Source organism: Staurois parvus, unplaced genomic scaffold (genome assembly GCF_062004578.1).
Source record: "Staurois parvus isolate SC_StPar_1 unplaced genomic scaffold, SC_StPar_1.0 ptg000155l, whole genome shotgun sequence".
Lineage (NCBI taxonomy): Eukaryota > Metazoa > Chordata > Amphibia > Anura > Ranidae > Staurois > Staurois parvus.
Genome location: NW_028317951.1, coordinates 30,525,103 through 30,546,561, shown reverse-complemented (window position 1 = coordinate 30,546,561; position 21,459 = coordinate 30,525,103). Strand labels below are relative to the sequence as shown.

Here is a 21,459-nt window from a genome sequence, read left to right as displayed (position 1 = left end):
AACAAATAGACAAGAACACAGAACAAATGTTCCCTCACTATACTCATTTTAATTCTCTTAGCTTCTCAAAGGGGGAGAGTTATTAAAACTAGAGCATGCAAAATCTGGTGGTGCTCTGCATAGAAACCAGTAAGTTCCTTGATTCTGAATTTTATTAAATCCCTCTCAAACTCCCCCCCCAAAAAAAAAAAAAACAATTACATGCCCATCCGTTAATGCTTATAACAAAAAAAAGAAACTTCAACATAAAATTAGTCTATGATGTACTGTGTGTGTGTGTATCAAACATTTAAAGGATAGGTTCACCTTTTCAAACATGATTCACCCCCCTCCACTCCGAGTCCCGACTGTGACAGCAGACCAGGGATCTTCCCCCTCATCTGCTGCCACCATTCAAAAGTATTCACAGTACTCTGTGAATGGGAAACTACAACTACTGACAGCCTTTGCGGGTTGTAGTTCTCAATGAACCCCCATGGCACTTGTTGAGCACTGCGGTAGTTCAATGAGGCTTCCTGTCTGTGTGTAACTGACTGCTCATACTAGGTACAAGCAAACAGCTTACACACACAGTCTGCAAGAGCCCTGCATAACAGATTGTGGGTGCAATACTTTACAGGCACCAATAATAATAATAAAAAAAATATATATATAATACATGCACTTTTTTTTTACCTGCAAAAATATGTACATTTATTATTTTTTGAAAAGGTGAACTTATCCTTCAGTGCTGATTCACACATGTGCGGTGCGGATTGAAGCTCAGGTTTTTGAATTACAGTACAGTAATTTGTAATTGATACAGTAGTTGTTGAGGAATGTTGAGGAGTGGCCTCAGCCGCCATTCTGGCCATGCCCTCTAGACTCTGGGGGTCGGTTGAGCAGTGTCCATCCCTTCACTTGTATTGGCTGACACTGGAATCGCTCAGACTCATGCTCCCTTCTTCTGGGGTGATCTTTTTCCTTCCATCCATAGTTTGGAGTGGCACCATAAAATATACTTTTCACCAGGACAAGTTTAGATCAGGTTCAGGTCAGGATTTTATCCTGTTCACAACTGATGACATGTGCGATTTAGAAACTTTTCCCATAGAAGTCAACAGCCTGTAATCCGTACCTGAACCAGACCACACAGCTCAGAATGCAGACAGGACTATTTTTCAATCCGTACTGCCAGTGCATCGGACATATGTGAACAGGCACCATTGGAAACAATGTTATTTCTCATGTCATGTGGATTGGATGCAGTTCAAACTGCATCCAATCCGCATATATGTGAACGGCACTTACGCTATACACAAACGATATTCTAATCTAGAGTTCGCTAAATTATGGGTCAAGACTAAAAATGATGTGCAGATGTGTTTGTAACAGGAAAAAGTGTTTTACCGTGAAAAGGCAAGCCGTTTGAGGCACTATCCGCCTATAAGACAGCAGATATGGGTAGCTGGCATCACACCACCAATTTAAACAAAATGGTCCTTGTGCAGTCCTTGCAGGCCTCCACCAACCAAAGTGTAATATCAATACAGCTGTCATTATTTCTCTTAGTGACCTGACATTTTAGTAAAAAGTATGTTCTTGAGTACCAGTATAGTAATTTTTCTGCTCTACTTTAATGAAAAAAACAGAACCCACATAGGCATATTCCCTGAAAGCTCTTTCTTCAGCTATAATAAAAAAAAACAAAAAAAAAAAACAAAAAACCCACCTAAATGTTTAGACATTGGTCCTTAGATATATCATATACCAAGGGTGAATATCTGAAACAGCCATTGGCTGAGGAGCAAATCTATTGTTTGGAATGTGATGCACATGCATGATTAATCAAAGTCTGTCACTGGAGGAGTAAAGGTCAACATCCATAGGGGAACTGTTTACATTAGATTTCCTTTATGATAGTATAAACACAATCCACCTCATAAAAGAAAAGAATGGAGGTCCACTGCTTTAAAAACAGAAGTATGGCCAAAGTTTGTTTGGTTATACTTCTCATGTGCATCACAGCAGTGCTCTTGCTTTTGCACTCCTGTGACCCAGAATCAGCCGACAGTTGGCTAAAGTCCGCTGTTAGCGGACATCACAGAGCCGCTCAAGCATCTGAATGTATCCTGACAGTAATGTTAGGATCCACCCAGAGGCCTGACTGACAGCTGGCTCAGCCTCTCAGCACGCCTCTGAGAGTCTGAGCCAGCAACTCCTTCCCCCTCCACAACTCAGCGCTCCAGAGCTCCTCTGAAAGGACCTGAGAACTAAGCGATCAGTCATGTGATCTCTGAGTTCTCAGGCTGCGGGGGACACTGATGATGCAGCTATATATGCATGTATGTGTGTTTGTTTTTTACTTCCCAAACTTTTCCTTAAATAAAATGCAGTAAAATAATTACACAAAAGGCTATTGCTTTCTTATTGTAACATTTATCGAACACTGCTCATTCCTGTCCTCAAGTTTACTATCAACTGGAACACAACAAGGTCAGATTCAACACACTACAGGAAATTACAACTAATATATCTGCTACCATGATCAGAATGACCAAGACCAGTTTTACACATAGCTTCCAGGAGTAGCTTTTTGTACAGTGTTAATTAACCACCTCAGTACCAGCCCCTTTATTCCTAGACCTTTTTTCAGTTTTTAGTGCTGCAAAACTTTAGTGTCACTCAGTCATGCAACACTGCACCCAAATTAATCCTATATGATTTTGCTGAGACAAATACAGCTTTTTTGGGTGGTAATTACAGTCAAGTCCATAAATATTGGGACATCAACACAATTCTAACATTTTTGGCTCTATACACCACCACAATGGATTTGAAATGAAACGAACAAGATGTGCTTTAACTGCAGACTGTCAGCTTTAATTTGAGGGTATTTACTTCCAAATCAGGTGAACGGTGTAGGAATTACAACAGTTTGCATATGTGTCTCCCACTTGTTAAGGGACCAAAAGTAATGGGACAGAATAATAATCATAAATCAAACTTTCACTTTTTAATACTTGGTTGCAAATCCTTTGCAGTCAATTACAGCCTGAAGTCTGGAACGCATAGACATCACCAGACGCTGGGTTTCATCCCTGGTGATGCTCTGCCAGGCCTCTACTGCAACTGTCTTCAGTTCCTGCTTGTTCTTGGGGCATTTTCCCTTCAGTTTTGTCTTCAGCAAGTGAAATGCATGCTCAATCGGATTCAGGTCAGGTGATTGACTTGGCCATTGCATAACATTCCATTTCTTTCCCCTAAAAAACTCTTTGGTTGCTTTTGCAGTATGCTTTGCGTCATTGTCCATCTGCACTGTGAAGCGGCGTCCAATGAGTTCTGAAGCATTTGGCTGAATATGAGCAGATAATATTGCCCGAAACACTTCAGAATTCATCCTGCTGCTTTTGTCAGCAGTCACATCATCAATAAATACAAGAGAACCAGTTCCATTGTCAGCCATACATGCCCACGCCATGACACTACCACCACCATGCTTCACTGATGAGGTGGTATGCTTAGGATGATGAGCAGTTCCTTTCCTTCTCCATACTCTTCTCTTCCCATCACTCTGGTACAAGTTGATCTTGGTCTCATCTGTCCATAGGATGTTGTTCCAGAACTGTGAAGGCTTTTTTAGATGTCGTTTGGCAAACTCTAATCTGGCCTTCCTGTTTTTGAGGCTCACCAATGGTTTACATCTTGTGGTGAACCCTCTGTATTCACTCTGGTGAAGTCTTCTCTTGATTGTTGACTTTGACACACATACACCTACCTCCTGGAGAGTGTTCTTGATCTGGCCAACTGTTGTGAATGGTGTTTTCTTCACCAGGGAAAGAATTCTTCGGTCATCCACCACAGTTGTTTTCCGTGGTCTTCCGGATCTTTTGGTGTTGCTGAGCTCACCGGTGCGTTCCTTCTTTTTTAGAATGTTCCAAACAGTTGTTTTGGCCATGCCTAATGTTTTTGCTACCTCTCTGATGGGTTTGTTTTGTTTTTCCAGCCTAATGATGGCTTGCTTCACTGATAGTGACAGCTCTTTGGATCTCATCTTGAGAGCTGACAGCAACAGATTCCAAATGCAAATAGCACACTTGAAATGAACTCTGGACCTTTTATCTGCTCATTGTAATTGGGATAATGAGGGAATAACACACACCTGGCCATGGAACAGCTGAGAAGCCAATTGTCCCATTACTTTTGGTCCCTTAACCAGTGGGAGGCACATATACAAACTGTTGTAATTCCTACTCTGTTCACCTGATTTGGATGTAAATACCCTCAAATTAAAGCTGACAGTCTACAGTTAAAGCACATCTTGTTCGTTTCATTTCAAATCCATTGTGGTGGTGTATAGAGCCAAAAATGTTAGAATTGTGTTGATGTCCCAATATTTATGGACCTGACTGTATAACCATTTTTTACAATAAAAAAAAAAAAAAAAAAGGAGGGAAAAGACCAACAAATGAATTAAATGAATATTTCCCTTACTACCAGTTATAAAAGATATCAAATAAAATGCAAGACAGTACAAAGACCTCTGAAATGTCCCCTTTTCAAAAAGAAGACACTTCAAGGTGATCTAATTTTTTTGCCAAACATTTTTGGAAATAAAGATACATGCTGGTATTGAGTGGGTTACAACATGAAGCTTGGTGTTGGTGCACTAAATACATTAAATGTACAGGTCATACAAAGAGGGAACAGGTGGTGAAGGCATACATAGAGGTCACATACAGTGAGAGGATGGAGAGGAAGGGTTAATTTACAAGTCAGATTAGAGACAGGAGGGGTCTGACATATACTGAAGAGGAGTGGATTTTAACAATGTTGCAGTGTTAATAAAATTGCACTGGTTCTGGCTGGTAGTTTGTGGCTTTCTTACCTCTAACACACCAAACTGTGTTTGAGAGGAAAAGAGTGGTTCCTAATCACCAGTCAGTAAATGAGACATGGCTGCTAATGGCAGCTTTTGTTAACATTCTACAATACTGTAATTGATCACAGAAAGAAGAAAAAAAAATAATCAGAATTTTGAAATACCTGTACTATATGTTGGAGCACAGTACAGGACATAGGCAAAGTATTCATAGACCCTAGGTTATACGCTCATACCACCAGGGGATTGGACACTGTCAAGCTTCCAAAGACACACCAACTGGGTGTCTCCCCTATAGCCCTACCCCACTGTGCAAATTCTCAGTCTTGTAGCAAAGAATGCAGTGTAACCAAGGAATGAAAAGGGGGTGTCCTGTGTCCTGTACTGTACTCCAGGATATGGAATTTCAGGCAAGTCAAAATTCTCTTAATTGTACAGTGCAAGACACAGGCAAAGTATTCATACACCCTGGTATGTTCCAAAGCAATGAATGAGAAGGGTGGACAACAACTAGGCAAATAGAACTCTACCAACAAGCCCAACAACAAGGGTAAAAAAAAGCAAAAAAAAACCCAGAAAAAAACAAAACACAACTTCAGAGTGTTGCTGCAAGAACCCTGTGGCCAAACCCTGCATCTGCAGAAGAGTGAACATTCACCTGGTAGAAAGTTGAGAAATTATAAACAGGAGGACCAGATGACAACCTTAAAAGGCTGGGTAACAGAAGCCTGGAGTCAGAATGACCAGGAAACTGCCATCAAACTGGTGGAATGGGTGCGTAATAGAGCAACAGGAGATTTGTCCTTTAGAGTTGTAAGCGCTAGCGATCAGATTTCTTATCCATTTTGCTATACTGGACTTGGAGGCAGAGTGTCCCTTGCAAGGTCCTGGGGACAGGACAAATAGAGTCTGATTGAATCTGTAACTTTGAGGAATTCTCGAATGGTTCTGACTCCGTGCAGGTAACGAAGGGAGATTTCCTTTGGATGCTTTTTGAGCAGGACATAACAATGGTAGACTATGTCCTCATTTAGTTGGACGACTGATACCCCTTTGGAAAGATAGGATGGTCTTGGACATAAAGACAACCTTATGTTTGTGAAGTATGGATCCTTATCAGATAGGTCATCTAAAGGAATATTCCTGATGCGTTCAAAGACTGGTTTCTACAGGACAGAGCACAAAGTTGAGATCCCAAGGAAAAACAGGGTGCTGCAATGGGGACTTAATATGACTTACACCTTGAAAATATATTTTTACAAGAGAGAGCCAAGACAGAGATCTTTGAAAAGGACAGGTTTCTGTCTTTTTCAGAGTGCTTAAGGTCAAGTTCTGGTCCAGTCTGCAAGTCTGACTGCACCCTGATTGGACATCCTTGCAGAAGAGGAGTCCAGTGTTGCAGGGCCATATGAACTCTTGAGTTCCAGGATGTTGATGTGGAGCTTGATCTACTGTAGTTCCCAGAGGTGATCTACTGTAGTTCCCTGGACCATGATGGACTGGAACACTCCTCCCCAGCCTGAAAGACTGGCATCTGTTATTGTTTTCCAGTGATGGGAAAGGAAAGACTTCCCTGTTAAACCTGGGCCAGAGATTCAACAAAGTTAGGGAATTTCTTGCTTGGCTGGACAGAGATCAAGAGAAGGAGCATATTTGTTCCAGGTCAACAAGATGCTGAATGGAAAGGTCATGAAAGAAATTGAGACATTAGTACAGCCTCAAAAGAGGCTACCATGAGGCCTAAAACTGTCATATTACATTGTGAGAGGTCTCTTTGATCTCAAATCTTGAGCATGGGCATGTGTTCAGGACCAGACCCAAATATTCCAGGCAAAGAGAAGGCAGAGTTTTTTTTAAAAACCCAAACAAAAACCTGAAGCATCTGAATTGTCCTGTGAACATTTACCAACAGCTGGGAGTCCCTTCAGGAGAAGGTTGCTTATATAACCTATGACTTGGATGCCCTGAGTACTGAGAAGAAAAAGTTCTAGAACCTTTATGAACACTCTGGAAGCAGAAGATAGGCCAAAACAAACTGGTAGTGCAACAAACTGGACATGACGGTTATACGAATGCCATGTAATCCTGTTGTCTCAGAGAGGCAATTAACTGATCTTGCAGATTCCATGTAAAATTTTATAATCTGAAGATATCTGGGGAGGGATTGTAAATCCAAAATAGGATGAACACCCCCATTGGTAATGTGAACAGGAAATTGCCACTGTAGAAGCAACATCTGTGCCAATTTTTATGATTTTTTTCAACTGCCTCTCCAGATATCATTCTTCAAAAAAGCATACATGTAAGGCATCCATTACGGGGGGCTTCAGCTGTCCAGACTTTTAGACTGCAATCTCCAGTCACATGCACAGAATCCTGTGGCTAACATAATGAAATTGCAGTGAGAGCTGGCTGCACGGCTAGCTGCCAAAGTAAAGAGAGCCTTTTCAGAGTAACTCAAATGTTTCTGTCTGCAGAATCTTAGAAAGAACGAACGTCTTCAATAGACGGAGGAGAATCAAGCTGCACACTGCCAAGGCTACTGCGGATAGCAGCAGTGAGCTTTGGCACATTAGCAAGCATGTTGCGTGAAGCTCCATCTTCAATAATGCAGCAATCCGGGGGAAGAAAAAATTTCAGCAGCTTCCTACTATACCTCTTCAATATCCTCTCATCTGGGGCAGGAATATCAAGATCCGACTTCAGGTAGAGAAATGGGAGTAGAAGAAAAAAGGTGTGGCATTTTTTAACCCTGGACAAAGATGGCTGTATTAAAGCCATTATTTTCTGAGGAATTGTTACAAAGATGCAGAAAATTCAGCTTTTTTTCCCAGGTGGATGTGCCCAAAATAAAGCAAGAATTGGATGCAGAGACTGCTATTAGAGTTAGCTTCTGCTTCAGGGCAAGGGAAATATAACCGCTCATCCATCTAAGCCTAGGCTCTGAGTGGTTGAGTTTTAGTACAAAATTTGAAAAGTTTACACTGTAGTGATTACAATTCAAGTATAGCCCTGGACTTTTACAGTAACGATTAAAGATACAGGGTGACCCGGTCTTACCTATCTGTTACATTGGACTGTATATAAAGTCCAGACTTTGCCCATCTTGGTGGACAAACCCTTGAAAAAGGTCTTTAGAGACTGAGTCCCATATGGATGGACATGGAACTGTATAGTACCTTGCGGAAAACTACATTAAGTGCCAAGGTGAGTGCTCATGCAGAATCCAGTGTTTAGAGAAACATTACAGGCTATTTCCACAGCATGGGGTCCGGGTATGCCTCCTAAGGTTTACTCCTCCAATTGCCAACATCCAGTCACCTGAAGGTATGAGTCTATAACCAATAACCCAGTGACCTGCACTGTACGATTAAGAAATGATTTTTGTATTTATCATACTATAGATACCACTGAAGGACACAGGAATTCAGTTGGGTTATACTGCTGCATGCAAGAGGATGGGACACAAAAACATCATTGAAAGCCATCACCCTTGTAACCCTGTGTCCCTCAGTGGACTTAAAGAAAAAAAAAATGTACAGTAAGCACAAATATCTAATTTATCATCCATTGGGGGACATAGCAATTCTATTACAAATCAGGCTGCCCAAAAGCAGTCTGAGAGGTTGACAACATCTACTGATAAACTCAGTAAAATTTAGAAGGCTATCACATTTGAGTGGTGTTTGGAGGAACTGATTCAAAATTCTAGTTAGATGAGGTAAAAAAAAACAAACAAAAAAAAAAACTCATGACCTACGACAAAAAATGTATCTTTAAAAAAGGAAGCCTGGAAAACATCTTTGTTCAAAGAAAAAACAAAAAGAAAGGAAGACCAGCTAGTCAAAAACGCAGTTAATTAGCCAATCTTGTAACAAGATGACAAAGATGTGAATGCCCTTACTACATACCATCCCAATGGAAAGACAAAAGAAAAACTTCCCAAGTCTGAGGTGATCCCAGTAAAACTGGTCCTGAAGGTATTCTGAACTGGAAAGTACTGTACAACAGGTGAGCAGAACACTATATAAATAAAAAAAAAAAAGAAAAAAAAAAAAAGGGAGGTTTGCAAGCCAGAAGGTACTTCATAATGTACTTGATGCTCATCTGAACATCTATAGTGTACTTGAGGATAGAAACACTACACACCTGCCTAACTAGTTCTAATATATAGAGCCATTCAGTGATATATATAGTAAACAGCAGCAAAACCTTCATGTTGTGGAGATTCAAAAGATAAAAGAATTGACAGCAGGAAAAGCAGTGTGGCCAAATGGGACACACTCAATGGGAATGATTCAGAACCGTTATCAGAGGAAAATGTCCTGTAAGAATTGTCCAGTGGAGTTCCAATTAGTACATCAATTCACAGAAGGATCCTCAGAAGAAGTGGAAAGTGCCTGTTCTGGTGAACTAGATGGAACTGCAGAGATACGCTAAACAAGGAAGCTTTCCCAGGGTGGTTCGAAGGTACAATCAACATCCCCAGCCAGAGACTGCAAAGAAGTATCTGGGACTTCTCCATCCCAAGTAATTATCTGTCTCTCCTTGAGCCCAAACTCCTTGATAAAAAAAACAGGAACTGATAATGGATGAGAGCCTCCAAGAGAAGGGAAGAGATCATGAGAGAAGGTTAAACTCTAGATACTCCACAAACTCCAAAATGGAGAAAGGGGAACAATGTTTCAGACAGGTAAAGGTAAAGTGTTACCAGAAGGAGACCCATTTAGTGGGGAGTGTAATCCAAATTCCCTTGGCCTTAGGAGAAACAAAAGTACCATCTGAAGAACCATGATAGGCTCTCTCTATTCAAGGTCCTAGTGGAATAGGGTCTAGCAGAAGGACCTGGATTTCAGGAGTCCACCAAACAGACCCACTTAGGCAAGGGGCTTCTAAGTGTTTTACATTGCAATGCCAGAAGATGATACTAGGGTGAATGTCAGTTCTACAACTTAAAATAGATACATCTGGGTGATGATAAATGGATAAGATCCTTACTAGCAAGCCAGAGCAAAGTCCTGTGAACCTTGTGAAATGGAAGATTTCTTGGAAGAGAGTGATGGTTAGTAAAAACCATAAAGGGCTGAAAAGTACCCAAGAATATCAAGATTTCCTTTAAAAAAAAAAGTGTGGTGTAACTTCAAAAGAGAAACCATTCTTAAAGAAAAACTCCTGTCAAGGAGGGTAGCAAGAGTGTGGGTAACAAGACTGGATAAATACACCCCTAAGAATAGATTCATCAAAAGACTGACGAGGGACAGTTGACTAAATAGTCAGTTTGAGCGATTCAGCCTGACTGCTAACATGGATGACTTAAGTGGCTAGGCGCTGAAGGAGATACATTGCCCTGACTTCCTACGAGCTTGCACTGATGGATTAGATGAGTAGTTGATGGAGCAGGGGGTTAGTTTGCCCTTCCACTTAACTCTTGCATTGAGGCAGGAGTGTGCACCAACCATCTGTGGTGTTGTTGATGACAGTGTCAAGAGAAGGTCCATAGAAGTGACATCACTCGATAGACAACGGAGTATGTACCATCGGCGTCCCAGTTCCCTACTCATGTGAATGGACATCAGAACCATGCGATAAACAAAGAAACTTAGAGGTTTTGGACATTTGTGCCAAATGTTCAAAGGATGAGGGTCTACTCTGGCAATGTGAGGGTCCTCTTTAAAAAGGGACTTAATCCAAAGAGATACAGGGGAAAATTCATTAAAAGGTTATCGCATGTGTTATGTCGGTCATCGTCGTAAGCGATAATGAAAATGTCAGTTCACTATTGCTGGTATGCGGTATTTACTGCAAACCGCAAAACGTTTGGCAAATACCTCATAAAAATGCATTAAAGTCAATTCACAGAAGGAAATAAATAAATGTAGTAATTAAGTAGTGGTCCAGGCTTCCAATAAGTATAGGAATTGTCAGACCTGGTTTAGGGGGTCAGGGATTGGATTAAAAAAAAACAAAATAGCCAGGAAAGTGCAAGCTGGACCAGATGACCACTAGATTTCACTCAGGAGTGGTCTCTGGAGGCTGGCAGACTGCATATCACAGGCAATATAGTCCTTTGAATGCAATCTTCAAGAATTTAAAGCAATGCAGAAGAGAAAATAAAGAGTGTCCTTTTAAAAGGAAAAATGCTTTAAAGGAGTGCACTTTGCTGGATAGTTACACGGATGCCCTCCAGTTTTGGTTATCCAAGGCACTAATTATGGAGCTATATGCCCAACTCATAGGTTACCATCAAACCAGCAAAGTCATGCCATACCAGCCATGACTAAATTGTTGGCTGCATTACATTGTTTTGGGAAAGCATCCTATCAGATGGTAGCTGGCAAGATAGTGAGAATTTCTAAAGGCATAATTTTCCCATCTTCTCACCAAAATATTGCATGGTTTTTGCGTAATAGCACTCCAATATACTAACTTTCTGGAATCTTGTCAGAAGTGGGATCAAATTAAAAATGATTTTTATCAAATTGCTGGAATCCCAAATGTGCTTGGTGCAACTGACGTTTATGCAATATGCTTCTGATAACTCTTCGCATGGTTTCATGCAGTATTTACAAATATAATGCATGCGATATATTAAGGAGTGTTTAAAGGAAATTATGCAGTTCTTTTTTCAAAAAACGCTGTTATTTTACAGCATACTTGGATGCGATAAAATATCACTTAGTGAATTGTCCCCATAGTTTCAAAAGTTAATACCACAGCCAACACAGGGAACAAAAGTAATTTCAGTTAAATCAAACTGGAATTTATGTAGGTAATCCAACCGTCAGGGAAAGGAAAGTACACTGTCAACCTGTTTGTAGTATGTCTGTGGATTATGACAGCATCTACAGTGGGAAAAGACCATAGAGCAGTAAACTCCTTTTCTTTTCCCAAAAAGGAAAAGCTCCATCATACTCTCTGAAGTGCTCTGTGGTACTGAATAAAGTCAATAAATTAAAAAAGCATAGCAAGAGAAAAAGCAGAGATGAAGACAAAATGTGTCCCATCTTCCTAGGACAGCAGCAAAAACAAACAAAAAGAAAATTTAAAAAATGCTGGTTAGTGGAGGGGTTATACAGGGGTCAGTTTTCAATGTTTTTTTTGTTTGACAGTGTCCTAACCTCCTGTAGCTGACAGTATAACCCCACTTTAATAGATTTCCTGTGTCCTTCAGTAGCCATTATAGAGAATTATTTAAACATATCAACTATCAATAACTTTTCCTGACAAAGTTAGTTTTTATTTTAGTCTCAAGAATGGCAATATCATCAGTGTACAATAATGTAAATACATTTTTTAATAAGGTCAAAAAAGGAAAGAATCTAGTTAGACTTACCACTTTCTCTGGAATCCTCCATGAAAGCACCAACAACAAGAGTGCCCCATCCTACCTATTGGGACAGGAAGTAGATAGTTCAAAAAGCCCTCCCCTCTAATTCACCTTGGTGTAAATTTAAAGAACAACTTCACACCCAAATACCCATAAATATTAGAGATGTTTAACTGAATACTTACAACTTTAACACAATTCACTGATTTGGCATTGCATGCAAGATCAAAGTCATAAAAATAAAAAGTCACTCTCCTGTAAGTGTTAAGACAACATAGGTGTTCTGCATTTAGCCTATGCTTGAATGTGATAAAAAAAATGTGATATGAGCATGTACAAAAGTCACAAATATTTCTACAGCCATTATATTCTCTAACAAAATTATTATGACCCAATGCCTAGGGCCTTTACCACAAACTTCCTATTGAAAACAGGGAAAAAATGGGTGCTGCCATGGAGGATTCCTGGAAAAGGAATTCTTGATAAGTCTGTATCTGTTTCATAATCCCAGATAGCAACAATAAGACTAAGATTTTTTTTCTCCAAATTCTTTAAAGACGCAGAGGAAAAAAAAGACAGTTGAGTCCAAGGGTTACAGTTGGTACCATGTTATCAGTAAACACGGATGGCTTCCATAAAATAAATATAAGGCATCAGTGCTACTAAGTTAGCATTTTCCACTGTGGGGCTTGTTAAAAAATATTATGGCTGCCATACATGGCTAAAAAGTAACTAGAGGTTAATCTTGGTTAGTGCCTTATAATGGGCCTTCTCTGGAACAGCAAGCGTTAAGTGCTCATGTAGGTTCAAGGTACCATAAAAACTGGATTTTTTGTTACTCACTGCAAAATCCCTCTCATTCATTGATGGGCACAGTTTCTCTTCATTACTCATGACCAAATAGGGATTTGTAGCCCCACCAACAGGAATAGGACACTAGGCAGAAAAAAAAAAAAAAAAGAAGGACTCGGCACCTCCTATGGGCAGTTCCATATGGACATAAAACGCCCTCTCTGCTATAGACCTCCAGTCAGCCACAAGCAGTGTCAAAAGGAGAAAACTCCAATTGAGGGGTGGGTGCTATGTCTGTCAACGAACTCAGAGAAATGGATTTTACGTTAACAAAAAAAAAAAATCATGTTTTCTCTTACATTCATTGGCGGACACAGCCACACTACATTATTCATGACCAAATAGGGATGCCCCCAAGCAGTGCCACAACAAGGAGTGGGCAAACCAACAAAAGGAGAAAACCCAGGTCAACATGCAAACCCCCTCCTGATGGGGTGCCTGAGAGTCCTAAACAGCAGCCTACAAAACGTTGCAGCTAAAATGAGCATCTGAGGATGCCAATACATCAATAATTTTAAAGCCAGTAAACAAGCGCACAGATAACCAGTTTGCTGTCTTGCAAACCTGAGAACCAGACACCAGATAACAGAACACCCAGGAAGCGCCTGCAAATATAAGGGGAAAGGGGAAGTTCCTGCCCCAAAACAGTGTACGCCTACACAATCACCTGTTGATCAAAATGGGCAATAGTGGTAGCAGAGGTCGCCTTGCCTTCCTTTGGACCATCTGTGAGCATAAAGTGTGAAGCAGACCTCTGGAAGGAAGCCAGCACAGAGAGGTACATTCAAAGCGCGCTAACCACCTCCAGGGGGTGCAGCGTCACCTCCTCAGAGTGCGACAGCCGAGAACACAATAAAGGACAATGTCCCTAGTCAATTGAATATCCGACACCACCTTTGGCAGAAAAGGGGACAGCCCAGGCACCACCTGTTCCTTATGCAAAATACAATAAGGAGGCTAACAGGACAAAAGTTGTCAACACAGACACCTGCCGAGCAGAAGTAATAGCGACTAGGGGGGCAACTTTCTGAGATAGTAAGCAAGGCAATATCCCAAATGCTCTAAAAAGGAGGCTTCCAAAGAACCAACAATACCAAGTACCACGGCAGTAACAGAGAACGCAAAGGGAACCCAAGTGATGAACCCCCTGAATAAAAGGTGCAGACCAAGAAATATGTGGCCAAGTGCCGTTGAAAGAAAACAGCCAGAGCAGAGACCTAACCCTCAAAGGTTCTCTAAGTAATCTTCTGATCAACGCCACATTGGAGGAAGGCCAACACCCGAGCCACTGAGAGGGAACGGGGATGGAACCCCAAAGCGGCGTGCCGAACAAGATAGACTATGCAGGTGCGATGATAATCATCCAGGAGGGAGGACTCACAAGCCTTTAAACATAGTTGGAATCACCGCACAAGACAACCCCCTGTCCTTCAGAACCTGGCTCTCAACGGCCAAGCTAATAAAGCCAGCGAAGGGAATGCTGGCTGAAAGACTGGACCCTAAGACAGATGGAAGTTCCAAAGAGGGAGACGCTAGGGAGCATCTGCCACCAACCATACCAGATTGGTGTACCACGAGCGGCAAAACTAGTTCAGGGCCATCAGAATGACCAGGATTCAATCCTGTGCCGCAGATGAGGAATCAGCCCGAGAGGCGGAAAAGTATAGATGAGATGGAACTGACCTTATGGCACTACCAGCTAATCTGTCGTGTTCGCTAGAGGATGCAACTTTCTCGCCACAAATCTCAGAACTTTCCATTTGAGGTAGGATGCCAGAAGATCCAGATCCAGCACTCCCCAGTGAAGACAGAGCTGATGGAACACCTCCTGATGCAGGGACCACTCCCTCTGAACCAGCGTAGACACCTGAGATAATCTGCCTGCTGGCATTCTACACCTAGAACATGTACAGAGAACAAAGTTGGACATCGTTCTGAACCTATGGGACGAGACACACCTCCAGCACCGCTGCTGTATTTCCTGTACCACCATGATGATTGGGAGAAGCCACTGCAGTGGAGTTAGCCGATTAGAGCATCCCTGAGAAAATTCAGCCAGTAGGCCAGGGCCAACCTAAACTCTCAAAGCCCCAGAACATCAATCAGTACTCAAGCTTCCTCCAGGGTCCAGAGGACCTTGAGCCAACCTCAAGCCCAGAGACTATCCTCTGTCTCAACTACTGTCCAGCAATAAGAACAAAGGACTTCCCAGCCCATAGAGATGGAGACTGCAACCAACAGTAGAAAGCGGTGCTTGTTGACCTCTCCAGAGCAATCCAAATTGTCTGAGGAAGTGACAGACCTGTTCTATGTGGATAGGAGTTCTTTCTGTAACTCCCATATAGAACTGGGCATATGGAACCACTCGAAGATAGCCACTATCAGACCTAAAGCCTACATGCAAAAAACTCAGAGAGGGACAATTGTAAGGCAAGAGCTGCCAGGTCACTGACCAGAGCTTCTGGAGTGTGTCTGAGGAGAGGAACACCTCCACCTGCTATGAATCAAGCATCAGTCCCAAATATTCCCAGCGCTTGGGTGAGGTCAACACAGATCTGAACCCAGCAATTTCAGCAAAGTCCTGTAGGAAAATGCTTGTAGATCTTCATACTGTCCATCAGGGACGAATGAGTTTCTACATGTACAGGCCAGTCGTCCAGGTAACCGACTGTCGCAATCCCTCATTGTCTCAGCAAGGCAAGGATTGGGACCAACACCTTGGTAAGCACCTGAGGACAGAGGCCAGGCTAAAAGGAAGAGCTACCCTGAGCAAAACATAGGAAAGACTGCTGTCCCCTGTAGAAGGGAATATGCAGGGAAGTGACCTATAAATCTATGGCAGCCAAACAGAGACAATCTCCCAGTGGAAAGAGACCATAGCTGAGCTAACGGAGTCCATGTGGAACTCTGAAACCCTCAGGCAGACATGCAAAACCTTGAGAACTTGAAACAGCAAACCTTGTCCTTGGGAAAAAAAATTCTGTCCAGCAGGAACAAGAAGAATACTAGCTCCCAACCAGAGGGAACGACTCCGAGAACATACTTGCCAGGGAAGAGGGTGGTCCACGGGCCTGAAACCGGAGGTGAGCCCTCACCCCGGAAATAGGAGAAGGCAAACCTGCATGCCCACAAAGACTCAGACTTGGAGGGCTTTCTGGGCCAGGAACACTTTGCACCATTTGTGGGAGTTTTGAAGGGTTTGGAGCACTAATCTAGGGATCCAGGGGGGTGAAAAATCCATTTATGTGCCAGGAAGGCGGACCCGGACATTGGATGCGATCCCTGTCCTGCCTTGGCCCGAGAGAGGAAGGAACTCTTGCCACCCATAAGATTCCGAGAACATTGTCCTGTGTAACCCAAAACAGGTGGCCAGCCCGATTGGAAGTCTGGGCAACCGACCATCGCTCCAGCCAAGGGACCCTGCCAAAACACCACAGCCGCAACAGAAAAATTGGAGAGGTGAGGAACTGCATCAGGGACACGTCACAAAAGTGCATCAATCCCTGGGACCATATGCTCCCATAGTTCTCCATACACTTGGGGAACCTGACTAGTAGTCAAGCCTTAGCGCAGGACCAATGCCCAGGAGGACAGCATCTGGAAAACCAGGGCCGTGTCCACACCGGCTGAAGTGCTGACCCAGCCATGGAGAAGATAGAAATGGGCCACCGCCCCTCACCCGCAGGGAAAACCTTAAAAGCGAAGGATGTCGATCTGCAGTTGACCAGATGCAACATCAAGGCCCCCTCAGTGAGTACCTGAGGCACTAGGGCCTAGGCCAACACTGGCTGAAGCTCCGAGCTGGCGGAAGCAAACCTGGTGCGGTTGACCGCCACCCCTTCCAGCCCGGATGGCCTCTAACATGCGGGGACCCGCCACCAATTGCTATAATTGGATGCAATGCATCTGTCAACCCATGCTGCTAGGGAACATCATAGAGTAGTTATCCAATTAGCCAGAGCCCCAAAAGGTGCACCAGGAGAGCACCAAGCTGCTGCTGTCAATCTCAGGTCATATGCGAGATACAAACGCATGACCTGAAAAAGGAGACCAGAAAACGCACCAGGGCTATGAGACTGTACAGACGGGGATACGCACCAGGGCCTTCAGACATCTCCCAGGAAGGCAGTGCCGAAGCCAACACGAGCCTCCCCAGCTCATTTTTAAGCACACCCAACTGAGGGCAGGAGGAAGGGGCACATACACCAAGTCCCTGGCTAAACCCTCTTGAGCCAGATCAGGGGCCCGCTCACCTATACAGGGGAACAGGCAGTGCAACCTGATATCAAGTGACACTGTGGCCCCAGAGAGACACCCCACCATAGTACAACCAACCACCACAGCAGGGAAGGGAGAAGGGGGGTAGTACAGCAGTCCAGGCCTGTATGGGAGGATGAGAGCCCGCAGGACAGACCACCACGGGGAGTACCTGCACCCCACATAGCATCCCAATCCTTTGGAGTATGCGGGTAAGGCTCCCATGACAGATCATCCTTTACACCGAAGTGGGGTGCTGTCTTCCAGGATAACAATGACACAGACTATAGGCGCCTGGTCATATGTGTCCCTGCGAGACGTTTAACTCACTGATTGCCCTGGTCCATCATGGGGCATTGTCGCAGCTGACCCAGCACAGTGCTAGCGGTCTGCTCGTTCTTGCTGGTCAGACTGGGGTGACCACTGGATCTAGATTATAAGAACAGATCATAGATTATAGACAAAATCCCAGGAAAATATAAAAAGAAAGCTATGGGACAAGTCCCAACATTAAAAAGTACATCCATACTCCTAAAGACACTTGCCAGAAATGTCTGGAGGCCAACAGCAGAGAGGGGGTTTAATGTCTAGATGGGACTGCCCATAAGAGGTGCCAAGTCTTTTTTTCTGCCAAATATCCTACTCCTGTAGGTGGAGCTATAAAACCCTATTTGGTCATGAATAACGAAGAGAAGCTGTGTCCATCAATGGATGTGAAAAAAGCAGTTTTACTTACTCAAGTGTCCACTTCGCAGGCTCCCTCCACACCGATCAACCAACTCCTATAGTCTCTTCCCTCCTACGCTCCGGTGGTTGCAGGTCCTCTAACAGCACTAAGTACAATGCAGGGCTCAAAGCCTTGCATTGGATTTGAGGATGTCAAAAGGACACTCCGCAAACCAAAGTGAAAGGAGAGTGCTGACTGCGAGGGGTGTATAAGTAAAACCGATTTTCCAAGTCCCTAGCCCTAAATGAGGATTTTAAACCTTGCAGTGCAGATGCCGCCCCACTGAAAGGAAGGATTTTACCTTTCCCTGGAGATTAGTCATCTAATAACCAGTACATTTGTGTCTTTGTGACTAGCTAAAGCTGGGTATAAAAACACACAGATTTTTCTTCAGTCTGCAGGCACCACTGTCTGTGAAAATACCCAAACAGTGCCTGCATCTGATTGGATACAGGCATTGTTAGACCAATAAATTTCCACCTAGCTTCTTCAAATGTTCAAAAGGATGTTAGGCAGGAGGCTGCTAACAGGGCTACCCACAGAGCTAATTCCCTGATGAACTGGCTGAAATTTGTACCATGTATGGCCAGTTTAAGTGATTATGACAACACCTTTTTTTTCTCTTTATCAAACACTAATTACCTTTGGTCTTCTGTATTCTGGACTTTCATCCCTGAATGTGCACAGGGCCCTAAACACGAGTACCACTCACTACAGCATTCAGTCACATCCATCCACAGCCTGCCTTAGACTTTGACAGGCTGCCTGCAGGAGAGCTGGATGCTGCAACTGTCAATCCCAGGGCCATTAAAACACCAGAAGAGATGCACTGTTCCTAGATGGCCCTGTGTGCAAGGGGCGTAAAAAGCATTTTGCACAGCACCCTACATTGGTATGTTATTAACAAAGGAGAATAAAGTCAACAAAAAACATTCCAATGACAGTGAACACCAGCTGAAACATAATGTGCCCTTTCACTGTAAGCATGTTGGTAGGAATTCCTCAGCCACACAGGGGCCTGGACTTTTCTAGTTTCTAAGAGTTCAAGCACATCCAGCACTGAGTAGAATGACAGGAGAGGGGTGAGGGTTCAGAACTTGAAAAAGTGAAAAACCCCTTCCCCAATTACTCAATGGGGCACCTCAGCAGTCAACAGAAGGGTGCCCCATTTATTATTGTGTTGGTAGGATGCACCAAAGCTCTAAGTTGTCAGAAATTAAGCCCCTGCAAAGGAAAAAAAAAATACAGGGCATATTAATCAGATTACTAGATATATTTGACATTTTTTCTTTAAAGCCTCGCTCACACCACGTGCAGAAAAACTGACCCACGGATTTCACTTGCAGAGACATCAGTTTACCTCAGTTTTCATGGGCACTGCAATTTCTATACACGTTGCAGATTCCTATGCAGAAAAAAAATCTGCATGTGAAACCAGTGGGGCACATAGACAACAATGATTTTGTTGTTTCCTTGCAGAACGCATGCAGAAATACGGACCTCTCTGCACCATGGTGTGAACAAGCCCAAAGACTCACTTCAACAGCTAGGGAATCAAAGTGTCAGTTTACCAAACCTGATACAGGTGAAACTCGAAAAATTAGAATATCGTGCAAAAGTTCATTTATTTCAGTAATGCAACTTAAAAGGTGAAACTAAAATATGAGACTCATTACATGCAAAGCAAGATAGTTCAAGCCGTGATTTGTCATAATTGTGATGATTATGGCTTACAGCTCATGAAAACCCCAAATCGACAATCTCAGAAAATTAGATTACATGCAATCAATAAACCAAGGATTGTACATAGAACAATATTGGACCTCTGAAAAGTGTAAGCATGCATATGTACTCAGTACTTGGTTTGGGCCCTTTTTGCAGCAATTACTGCCTCAATGAGGCGTGGCATGGAAGCTATCAGCCTGTGGCACTGCTGAGGTGTTATGGAAGACCAGGATGCTTCAATAGCGGCCTTCAGCTCTTCTGCATTGTTCGGTCTCATGTCTCTCATCTTTCTCTTGGCAATGCCCCATAGATTCTCTATGGGGTTCAGGTCAGACGAGTTTGCTGGCCAATCAAGCACAGTAATCCCACGGTCATTGAACCAGGTTTTGGTGCTTTTGGCAGTGTGGACAGGTGCCAAGTCCTGCTGGAAAATGAAGTCAGCATCCCCATAAAGCTCGTCTGCGGAAGGAAGCATGAAGTGCTCCAGAATCTCCTGGTAGACAGCTGCGTTGACCCTGAACTTAATGAAGCACAGTGGACCAACACCAGCAGATGACATGGCTCCCCAAATCAACATAGACTGTGGAAACTTCACACTGGACTTCAAGCATCTTGCAGTGTGTGCCTCTCCATTCTTCCTCCATACTCTGGGTCCTTGGTTTCCAAATGAGATGCAAAAGTTGCTCTCATCAGAAAAGATGACTTTGGACCACTGAGCAACAGACCAGGTCTGTTCTTCTTTAGCCCAGGTAAGATGCTTCTGACGTTGTTTGTTGTTCAGGAGCGGCTTGACAAGAGAAATATGACATTTGAAGCCCATGTCCAGGATCCGTCTCTGTGTGGAGACTCTTGATGCACTGACTCCAGCCTCAGTCCACCCCTTGTGAAAGTCCCCAACACGTTAGTATGGCCTTTTCCTGACAATCCTCTTCAGGCTGCTGTCATCCCTGCTGCTTGTGCACCTTTTTATTCCACACTTTTCCCTTCCACATAACTTTCTATTAATGTGCTTTGATACAGCACTTTGGGAACGTCCAACTTCTTTTGCAATTACCTTTTGAGGCTTTCCCTCCTTATGGAGGGTGTCAATGATGGTTTTCTGCACAACTGTCAGGTCAGCAGTCTTTCCCATGATTGTGATTCCTACTGAACCAGACTGAGAGACCATTTAAAGGCTCAGGAACCCTTTGCAGGTGTTATGGCTTAATTAGCTGATTAGAGTGGGACACTTTGAGCCTAGAATATTGCACCTTTTCACAATATTCTAATTTTCTGAGATTGTGGATTTGGGGTTTTCATGAGCTGTAAGCCATAATCATCACAATCATGACAAATCACGGCTTGAACTATCTTGCTTTGCATGTAATGAGTCTATCTCATATATTAGTTTCACCTTTTAAGTTGCATTACTAAAATAAATGAACTTTTGCACGATATTCTAATTTATTGAGTTTCACCTGTATTTCAGTTTGCGGTAGATGATTGATAGCTCAACCACCACCTGACATGTACTTGGATCTCTCCCTGTTAGAATGCAGCAGGAGGCAAGGTAGGTAGGTAGGAAGGTAGGAAGACCTAAAACCTCCCAGGTGGAAAAGAGCAAAGAAGGAAATTATGGCAAGGAGATCTCACAGTTGAAATACCCAGAACATATAAGACACTAGCATCCGATTCAGTCCATCAAACTTCACTTATAAATAAAACACCTTT

The 21,459-nt window shown here is 43.0% G+C and overlaps 1 protein-coding gene across 4 annotated transcripts in view; it reads right to left on the bottom strand.

Moving 5' to 3' along the window:
- The window catches only part of PPP1R2 (protein phosphatase 1 regulatory inhibitor subunit 2), a 50,660-nt gene that overhangs the window by 7,011 nt on the left and 22,190 nt on the right, over window positions 1–21,459 (bottom strand). For 2 of the 4 annotated variants that reach the window (XM_089675638.1, XM_089675640.1), the window contains exon 6: window positions 12,195–12,249. The exons of the other annotated variants lie outside the window; for them this stretch is intronic. In XM_089675638.1, coding sequence (XP_089531764.1) covers window positions 12,195–12,249 — 55 coding nt within the window. The remainder of the gene's footprint in view (window positions 1–12,194; window positions 12,250–21,459) is intronic. 4 annotated transcript variants of the gene reach the window in all.